General features: G+C 47.7%; 4 protein-coding genes across 4 annotated transcripts in view; 2 read left to right on the top strand and 2 right to left on the bottom strand.

Moving 5' to 3' along the window:
• Positions 1-32: 32 nt before the first annotated feature.
• Positions 33-2,655, bottom strand: LOC105556606 (the record flags this gene model as incomplete). Its single annotated transcript, XM_012003704.1, has 1 exon — positions 33-2,655. A coding segment is annotated over exon 1 (2,623 nt), but the record flags the coding sequence as incomplete, so codon positions are not given.
• A 2,110-nt stretch (positions 2,656-4,765) lies between these two features.
• On the top strand, positions 4,766-6,849 carry LOC105556605. The gene is made up of 2 exons (XM_012003703.1): positions 4,766-5,206; positions 5,855-6,849. The coding sequence occupies exon 2, from the start codon at positions 5,888-5,890 to the stop codon at positions 6,842-6,844; it is 957 nt and encodes a 318-aa protein (XP_011859093.1). The 5' UTR covers positions 4,766-5,206; positions 5,855-5,887; the 3' UTR covers positions 6,845-6,849.
• Positions 6,850-7,130: 281 nt separating this feature from the next.
• On the top strand, positions 7,131-9,650 carry LOC105556608. The gene is made up of 2 exons (XM_012003705.1): positions 7,131-7,494; positions 7,672-9,650. The coding sequence occupies exons 1-2, from the start codon at positions 7,131-7,133 to the stop codon at positions 9,648-9,650; spliced, it is 2,343 nt and encodes a 780-aa protein (XP_011859095.1).
• A 65-nt stretch (positions 9,651-9,715) lies between these two features.
• LOC105556609 overlaps positions 9,716-10,268 on the bottom strand; it is a 1,362-nt gene continuing 809 nt past the window's right edge. The window contains exon 2 of the mRNA XM_012003706.1: positions 9,716-10,255. Coding sequence (XP_011859096.1) covers positions 9,716-10,255 — 540 coding nt within the window. The remainder of the gene's footprint in view (positions 10,256-10,268) is intronic.

Raw genomic sequence — 10,268 nt, forward strand, 5'->3', positions numbered from 1 at the left:
TAAAATCTTAGCTGCGAAAGGAAAGTTATGACCTTCGTCCGCGATCAACTGTTTAATAACGCGCAGCGCGAGAAACGGTGCGCAAGCCGTGCCATAGGTAACCGTTAGCAGTTTGAATTCGCTTGGTCGGTCAGAATCGCGAGTCTTCCAGAGAATTCGCTGATAAGTGGTATCGCGAGGATCGACTAAAATCTGCCGATACATTTTTGTAATGTCAGCGGTGTAGACGTATTTGAATAGGCGCCATTGCAGAATAATCGCGGGGAGATCCGTTTGTAGCTTTGGTCCGGCCAGGAGATGATCATTAAGGGAGGAGCCGTTTGTAGTGGCACTGGACGCGTTAAAAACGACACGTAAATGCGTGGTCGAACTATGATCGCGGATGACGTGATGGTGTGGAATGAACACGCATTGAGTGTCTGGCGATCGGGGATTTGTCACCTTTTGCAGATGCCCGAGGTTTTCATATTCTTGAAGAAATTCGGAATATTCCTTTTCGTGATCCGCGTTCGTCCGAAGGCGTCGGAGCAATGCATTGAGACGCGTTTCTGCTATGCGATACGATTCGCCGATCGCGATGGGCGGACCCGTTCGGAACGGAAGCCGGACAACGTAGCGGCCGTCTGAGAGACGAGAGTGCGTGGAGCGAAAGTGATCCTCGCACCTCTCCTCCTCAGGACCGTACGCGGTGTGTTGAGGAACTTCCTCGACCTCCCAGAACTGTCTGAGTTCTCGATCTAGCGACAGATCGTGGGAGCAATGAAGTGAGGTAATTTGAGCGCAGATGCGCCCTGCACTCTTTTCGTCTGACTTGGTTTGAGACGAGAGTTCGGGACACGAGACGGGCCCGGAGATCACCCAACCAAAAATCGACTCCTGCGCGATAGGCCGTCCGACCGTCGTTTTGCGAAGCCCGCTCAAAATTATATCGCCGTACACGTCCGCACCGAGCAGAATATCTATGGGCGCCGAGCTCATGGGGTCGTTGTCTGCCCACGAGAGATCCTGGAGCTGGTCAAGGACTGATTCCGCGGGAAGGCGTTTCGGCGAATACGCCGTTAAAGTATTGAGGATCAACGCAGTGGTCGAGAGCTTAGGAGTCGACGCACTCCGCGGAGAGATCGTAACATGCGCGGCGTGTCGGCATGTTCCAACCTTGACGCCGCCGACGGCGGAGATTGAAGTCGGCATTCGGAGCCGCTTCAAGTACAACGCTTGCGCGAGTCGTTCAGTCACGAAGGTTACCTCTGAACCTTGATCGAGGAGGGTTCGGACCTCGACGGCGCGACCTGAGGGAGCACTCACGGTCACCCACGCGGTCGCTAAAAGAATGCAAGATCGCCGATCTTGCTGAGCGGACGCGCACAACGAGCTGACGGCAACGGCCCTCGTTTCTACGACCGTTTCGGTTTGGTTCGACGGCGGAGTCTCGTCGAGTTTCACAGAAGAATTCGAGTCATCGTGAAGGAGCGTGTGATGCTTCTTGTGACATTGTCGGCAAGTGTATTTACTTGGGCAGTTTTGAATAGCGTGACCTTTGCTGAGGCAGTTGAAACATCGACCGTCTGATTTAACAAAGTCGCGACGCTGGCTCGAATTCTTCTTTGTGAATTGCGGACATGAGTTAATAAAATGATTGGCTTGACATAATGAGCATTTTATTGGCGTTTTAGCGCTGGCCGTCGCGCTCGTGACCTTGAGGGAGGTTGAGGGTTTCTTCGATTTGTCCGCGGAAGCGGAGGAGAGCCTCAGTTCCTCAAGGGCTCGAACGCGCGTGTCCAGGAATTCGCTGAGTGATGTAAAGGACGGTAATGTAGTCGCGTCGCTCAATCTTAAGTTCCACGCTTTTCGGGTAACGGAATCGAGTTTCTGTGAGACGAGACACACGAACATATCGTTCCACAGGTCCGCGGGTTGTCGTTTTAAATTCGTTAGCGCGGCAATAGCGGCGTTAGTTTTATCCCGCATACTCTGCAGCTCGAGAGCGGACTCGCGCTGTACGCTCGGTAGATTCAACAATGACATGAGATGTACATTTATCAAACGACGCGTGCATTCAAAACGCGATTTAAGCGCGGCCCACGCAACTTTGAAATTATCCGCAGTTACGGGTAAATTTTGAACGCATTCGAGAGCACGATCCTTTAAACAGGATATAAGGAAGTGCATGCGCGCAAAATTTGAAAGTTCGTCATTGTCTATAATAAGCGCGGTGAAGCGATCGCGGAAGCTCTCCCACTCTTCATATTTTCCACTGAACGGCGGGAGATTGATTGGAGGCAGATGTGCCAACGAAAATGAGGTTGATGATCCTGGTATGGAGTTCTCCAGAATAGTGGATTGATTTTGACTTACAGTAGGGGCTACCTCCTCCAAACACTCTGCCATATAGTCCGAGGTACTGAGGAAGATGTCCTCGCACACCTCGTAGACATTGGAGTTGAAGTACTCGATCGATTTCCGGTCGGCCACCGGGACCATGCTTCGGAGGGCGGCATGGCCGTGCCGAAAGTGAGCCCACACTTCTTTCAAGGCACTGATTCGACTTCGAATTTTCGCGGACGTGTAGTTGTTCTTCCCGATTTTTTTAAAATTATCGAGCGAACGTTCGATCGACCGCACTAACTGCAATTGATTTTCCAGCGCCTCGTTCATCTTGTCTTGTGGCATAATCGGAACGCGATCTGACACAGGATCCCACTTCGATCCGGCTCGAAGGACCAAAAGATGTTTCGGTAACACTGAGGCCGACCTCAGGCCGAAACTTTAAAACGCGGATTCCGCCTCGACAGAGACGCGAAGTGAGACGAAACGTTTTCAGACCGGATCGCAACGCGCACTCGGAATTTAGATGCAGCAAGGCCGGTCAATGTTAGATCGAAAAACCCGGAGCACTCTTGTTCTAAATGGATAGCGGAGAATCTTGTAGCGTATTGAAACTTAATCGGTGGAAGAACCGTCCGAGTCACCGTTATTCGTTGGCGTCAAAGTACACGTGATTGACCGAGTCAAAGTCGGTGGAGGAGATAACTTGTTTATACCGAGCGATGAAACGGCAAATTTGACTTGCGGAGACAAAGGAAACAGGCGAAACGGGCCGGAGTTTAATTGGAAAGTAAAAGTTCACTCAGATTATTCAGGTGGTTTAAGATGATCTTAATTACGCCTGATGAGGGAACTCATCATCGTGAACCCCCCTTTTGGATGAAACAATTACAAATTAGCAACATATAAAATTTAAGTGAACAAAAGGAACGATGATTGAAATCAAGGTAGTTCTCGGTGCCACAAGGATCGGAAAGACAAAGAATAGAAGGAACTTTGACTCGATCCGCGACCGATAAACTTCGCGGTAATAAACGGCTGATTTTCGATACCGGCAGTTCGCGACGAACGATGTACGAAGCAGCGTTATTACGGACACTAGATAATTGCACGATATGACTTAACTGAAAGCTAAAGCACGTGTGTTCCGCGAAAAGATCTCGCGGCTCCGTGTCGCGAAGAGAGGCGCGAAGAGAGGGCAATCCGCCGAAACTCGACGCGGATTCGGAGAATAGTTAGGCGAATCAGCTGTTGCGACTACACGCGTTCCGCACGCGGGCGCGGCGTGATCGCCGCGCAGCTGATCGACAGCGACCGTTTTCCCCAAGTACCGCGCTCGCGCCGCGTACGGCGAGCTGAGCCCGAACAAAATCACAGGGCGGACCCATTGTAACTACCTCGATTCCGTGCATCAATCCTTGAATAAACCTCATTCCTATCGTTTCTTAACCTAATTAGATACTTGTCCGATTTATTTCCGATCCTTCCAAGCGATTACCTCACTAAGCGAATAAGATCTTTTCCTCCTTTCCTCCCGACGGCCCTGGAGCTGAGCATATTCGGCAAATAGGAGGAACGGAGGATTTATTTTGCCGACACACAGCACGTCAACACCGGAACTAGAACGCCAACTCTTCCAACCGTTAGTCAGAACCGCGCGTCTGACTAAATACCGTATTTATTCGCGTGATAAATGGTACCTGCCGAAATCCAGAACCGGGAAGAGTTGAGCATGGATCGTTACAAACCATTACCCGATGATAATGACTACATCAGTGACTCGGAGGAATGTAAAAAGACTACTACTAGGAAAAGACTGTCTCCTCACGAAATTCTAACGCTGAATGTATCGATGAAAAAGTGTGCTATATATAGTTATTATTCCGACGGTAGCACATATAAATTATGTCAATGGTGTATGTGTGAGTGCAGAGACATCGATCTTACATATAGTACTCGTAAACACATTACCGACTGTTACGATAATATAAACGCAATGAAGTTTAACAACTGCACAAAATGCGATGCGCGATTGTATATCGTATTTCCGTGTAATATGTGCCCAATTTGCACAAAATAGAAAAAAACATTGTGAGCAGTATAAAATCCGAAAAGACGCTAGCGCGACAACATGGAACAACGAGAGCAAGATCTGGTGGAGCGAGCCGACAGGCAGGAAGTGCGTCACATGTTTTTTTCCCGGTGGAAGTGCGAGGTTTGTAACACGCGCGACCCTTGCACAAGAAGTGAGGTGTGGTTGGGAGATAGGGTCTAGCATTCCTGCGTGATCACGCAGGCAGGAAGTGTGTCAGATGTTTAGTTCCCGATGCAAGTGTGAGGTTTGCGATGGTGATGATAACAACCCGAATTCTCAAGGTGACGAAGGAGGAACAAAAGCGCGAGCGATCGAACGTATCATAGCCACAGTATTCGTAGCGTCGCGCAACGATCGAGTTCGGCGAAACATCATGTTCAACGTACAGGTTCCTAGCGACGGTGTAGAAAAAATTGTTAAGTGTAAATAACCGTGTCTGTTATGAATAGGAATACCGTAGACAGTGACAACGAGAATGAGGTAGAATTGTATTGCGACGAGACGTTATCATCATCCTCCCCATGCATGTATGACAATTGTGCGAAAACAGAATACGCCGTATATAACATTGTGGTGAAGGAAGACGCGCGATGGAATTTGGCATGTTATCATTTGAGGAGGGAAATCGGCGCCAAGTGTCTGCGGGAAGAGTTGTGGATAAAAACAGCGGTAGCGTTCAGTCATCGAGCTCAGATGTATATGAATGGAATACTACCGAACAGATATTATTTTGATAAGAAAAAAAGCTTATTCGACAGCGAGTGAAATTCAGAATTCCGAAACTAAGTGTTTGGGAAATTTCCTCCCTTTCGAATCTCGTCATGAGATCGAAAGTTCGCGAAATCTCCGTGAGCGCTGCGAGTGGATCGGGGGGTGAGAAAGAACGTGCAACGTGGCGAGAATGACTACGATTCAGTTTCTTTAAAATGAGTTGAACGTTTAATTGTATTTACACTATGTACAGTTGAGATTTACCGAGGCGTATGATTGAGGTGAGCGAGTCCTTCGAGCTCTCTTGTTCGCACAAGACCGTCGGGGATGTGCCGCCCGTTGAGCCGGTGGCCGGCTACAAGCGAGCGTGCACGTACAGAATGAGAGGCCTTTGCGCAGAACACCGATGCACTCGATTTGAGCACTTAACTAATGAGTCTTTCCCGGGTGAGCACTAATTGTCAATGTGAGCTAACACGTGAGCGCGAGCGCGATACTTTTCGTCAGCCGATGCGGACTTTTTCACCGCTTACAACGACGACTTTCTCACGACCACTGGACTCTCTGAGCTTGCGCGCAAGCCCTCGAGCCATGTTCACGGGCCCGACACGTGCTCGTTACCCGGTCGCGCGGTCGCGCGCGCGGTACCACTGGGCCTCGCGAATAACCGTGAGATGGCGAGGGCAGTACAATTGAGATAACTGGAGGAATCTCAAACACTAAGCGAGGGACGTTCTTTTTGGATGAAAAACGAAAATGAATATGGAGGCAAGCGAGTTGTTCGAGAACGCTGTGACTGTTTTTAACGAGGACGAATATCACTCGTGGGAGCGTCGATGTGAGGAGTGTATTGAATCGTTGAGGGAAGAGTGTCAAAGGTGTGGGAACCCAACTGGAACGGTCAATTCTCTTGTTGCTTTGATTGCGCGTCTAGAGGGAGCGAGGACCGAACTGCGAGGTCGTTTAGTTCATACTGGTGCAGGTCACAATGGATTTACACGGTTGGAGATTGAGACAGCTTTTCGGAGGCGGGTACTCACAGGTGCGGTAATCAATTCCCGCTACATTGAGCCTAGACGATTTCTCGAGGACGCTAGAGACATGGTGATTGAGAAGGTACGCGAGAATATGGATAGACACGCTTGTGTGAAAATCAACACAGTGTTCAATGGGGAATTCGTTGCGAATAAAAAGACTGCTGTAAAGAGCATCACCACGAAAAACCGACAGCTTTGTCCTACCACAGATCTGTTTGAATGGTACAACAAGACTGTGATCGATACGACTTTGGCTGCATTGGAGGAGTTTCAGGAGCGTTACAGTGGGTGGGCGTTGTCACGCATAATGAATTTAATGATTAATGTTAACAGATGTAATCCTATGCGTGTTGGATGTTGGATTGATATGCCGCCAGTGATAAAGTTGAAGAAAGCGGTCGTGAACGTGAAATCAATGGATAACGCATGTTTCGCGTGGGCTGTGGTTGCGGCTTTGTATCCTGCTGAGAAGCATACCTCGAGATGCAATCAGTATCCCGATTATCGAACGGTGTTAAAGCTCGATGGAATAGACTTTCCTATGACCCTGAAACGAATTTCAAGATTCGAACGTTTAAACGATATGTCCATCAATGTGTTTACCATGAAGGATGAAAAAAGGATGGAACGATCGTTCCTCTGCGTCTCACTGATCATAAAAGAGATATTCATATAAATTTGCTGTATCTGTCGGATACGCGAAACTACGTTCACGAGGGTCATTTCGCGTGGATAAAGAATTTATCACGATTGGTTGGAAGTCAGTTAACCAGACGAAACAACAAGAAGTATATTTGCGATCGGTAAGTACCTCGAGAGAGAGAGAGAGAGAGAGAGAGAGAGAGAGAGAGAGAGAGAGAGAGAGAAATGTGAATTGTTTACATTGTATAATGCATTCCAGATGTCTGCATTACTTCCACTCGAGGGAACGATTGTCCATTCACATCGTGGATTGTGAAAGGATGAACGAATGCGCGATCGTTCTTCCGAACGAGGACGACAAGTGGCTCGATTTTCGCAACTACGGACGAAAAGAGAGACTTTCTTACGTGATATACGCCGATTTGGAGTGCGCGTTAGAGAAGGAGGAGGAAGAAGAGAGCGAATTAATACCACGAAACGGATTTACTTATCAACATCATACAGCATTTTGCGTTGGCTACTACTTGCGATGTGTACGAGACGAGGATGCGACGACGTACAAATTTTATCGTGGTGAAGATTGCATATCATGGTTTGCGCGAGAATTGAACGCTCTCGCGCATCGCGCGAAGCAGACTCTCGACGCGACTGTGTCTATGACGCAGCTCACGTCAGATGAGGAGCGTAGCTTTTGCAACGCGACTCTTTGTCATATATGTGGAAAACCGTTTGACATGAGGGATCAACGCGTGCGTGATCATTGTCACATAACCGGGCGTTACAGGGGTCCGGCTCATTCGCGTTGAAATCTAAATTTCAAAACGTCCCTCATAATTCCTGTGTTTTTTCACAACCTCTCAGGTTACGATGCGCACTTTATCATCAAAGAGATCGCTAACAGTTTCGAGGGTAGAATAAAATTGTTACCGTTGACCAAAGAAACGTACATCTCGTTCACGAAAGTTGTTCAGAATACGTCGCTGAGAAAGGGGGACACTTGTGTGAAACTGCGATTTGTAGATTCGTTTAAATTCTTAGGGGCCAGTCTCGCGAAATTGGTGTCGTACCTAGACAAGAACGAACTGCTAATAACACGGTCAGCGTTCTTGAATCTCGATGACAATGATTTCGAATTGCTCACACGCAAGGGTACGTTCCCGTACGAGTATGTTGATAGCATCGATCGGTTGCTCGAAACCGAGTTACCATCCCGTGAGGCTTTCTACAGTTCGCTGACCGGTGAGAGCGTCAGCGATAACGATTACGAGCACGCAGTCAATGTGTGGCAACGTTTCCGCATTAGTAATCTTGGCGAGTATAGTGATTTATATTTGAAAACAGACGTTCTGTTGTTGGCAGACGTTTTTGAGAATTTTCGTGACAAATGCATACGGAGTTACGATTTGGATCCTGCTCATTATTACACGTTACCGGGGTACACATGGGATGCTATGTTGAAACATACGGGTGTTCAATTTGAATTGTTGACTGATATCGATATGCTTCTCTTTGTTGAACGTGGTGTACGCGGTGGTCTGAGTCAGTGTTCCAACAGATACCCGCGAGCTAATAATAAGTATCTTTCGTCACACGATCCGTTGAAACCGTCGACATATCTCATGTACTATGACGTGAATAATCTTTACGGATGGGCTATGTGTGAATCATTGCCGTACGCGCAATTTCAATGGGTCAACGACGTGGAGAGTCTAGACATAATGTCGGTGACCGCGGATTCCGATATCGGCTACATTATGGAGGTGGATCTTGCGTATCCGCGCGAACTCCACGACGCCCACGCGGACCTTCCGTTCTGCCCAACGCGCGCCTCACCCCCCTGCAAGGTTACCGATAAGCTTCTAGCGACGCTTCACGATAAGTCGCGCTATGTTATACATTATCGCAATTTGCAGCAATGTGTGCGTTATGGGATGCGTATACTTAAAATTCATCGCGTTTTACAATTTGCACAATCACCATGGCTGCGTGGATACATCGAACTGAATACAATGTTTAGAACTCGTGCGAATAACGAATTCGAGAGAAATATGTACAAGCTTATGAACAACACGGTTTACGGGAAGACAATGGAAAACGTGCGCGAGCACGTTGACGTGCGTCTTGTGACGCGTTGGGAGGGAAGGTATGGAGCGGAAGCGCTAATTTCAAGACCGAATTTTCACAGTAGAAGCATTTTCTCCGAGGATCTGATAGCTGTTGAGTTACGGAAACTGGAGGTAAAACTCGTTAAACCAATCTACGTTGGCATGTCCATTCTGGAGATATCAAAAACGCGATTGTACGATTTTCACTATGATTATATGGTGCCCTTATATCGCGGTGTGTGTAAGATAATGTACACAGATACGGACAGTCTGATCTATTTTGTCGAATGTGACGATATTTATGAGGATATGAAACGCTCCATTGAAAGATTCGACACGAGCGACTATGCCGAGAACAACGCGTACGGTATGCCGCGCGCGAACAAAAGCGTTTCGGGTCTGATGAAGGATGAGAATCGTGGCACGATTATGATAGAATTCGTAGGTTTGAGAGCGAAGATGTATGCCGTGAGAGTGCTCGGAATGAGCGACACGAAAAAGATAAAGGGTGTAAAGAGAAATGTAGTCGAGCGAACGATAACGTTCGACGATTTCATGCAATGTTTGCGCGATATGACGGAGCAGTCGAGATCGCAATTCTGTGTGCGGTCGAGACTGCATGAGGTGTACACCGTTTCCGAAACGAAACTCGCTCTCAGTCCTCACGACGACAAGCGATACGTCGTGCCCGAATCCTACGATACTTTGCCTCGGGGACATTACAGGGTGCCATAATAATAATAATACATACAAATTTATACCTTTATTGTATACATGTGTACAAACAATAAAAGCTTTTGTTATAATACATCTGTTTTGTGTATCCATGAATTGTGTGAATTATCCATTCCTAGCCACTTTACGTATACCTCATTACCCTTTCTACGTAGAACCTTTTCCAGTAGATAAACGTCGGGATTGGCGACTCGTGACAATTCGTGCTCGTAGAAACCCCCAGCTATTGGTTGTCCGCGATAATCTTTCAATAGACACGTCACAGGATTAGTCTGTTGTACTTTGGCGATGCGAAATATTTCTGTAGTCCAGTTGGGTGTGTACTCTTTTTCGAATATCGTTTTGACTTTGCTCACGCGTACCGCGTCATCGATCTTGAATCTTCCTGGAGCGGCTATCTTCGTTCGACTGTACACCGTTGACAAGAGTCTCTCAGCAGCCTCAGGTGTCACGTCTACAGGTCGCATACGGATCGTTCGATGTATGCGACGATTGTACCTCGACAACAGATTTGACAGTTCGTTGATCCATACGTATGATCCGTTGAGTGTAAACATTTTCCACATGTTCTTGAGCGTGCGATTGAATCGTTCCACTACCGAGGCCTTCATCACCGAA

The sequence above is a fragment of the Vollenhovia emeryi genome, unplaced genomic scaffold (genome assembly GCF_000949405.1).
Source record: "Vollenhovia emeryi isolate VEMERY1.0 unplaced genomic scaffold, V.emery_V1.0 DF939898.1, whole genome shotgun sequence".
Lineage (NCBI taxonomy): Eukaryota > Metazoa > Arthropoda > Insecta > Hymenoptera > Formicidae > Vollenhovia > Vollenhovia emeryi.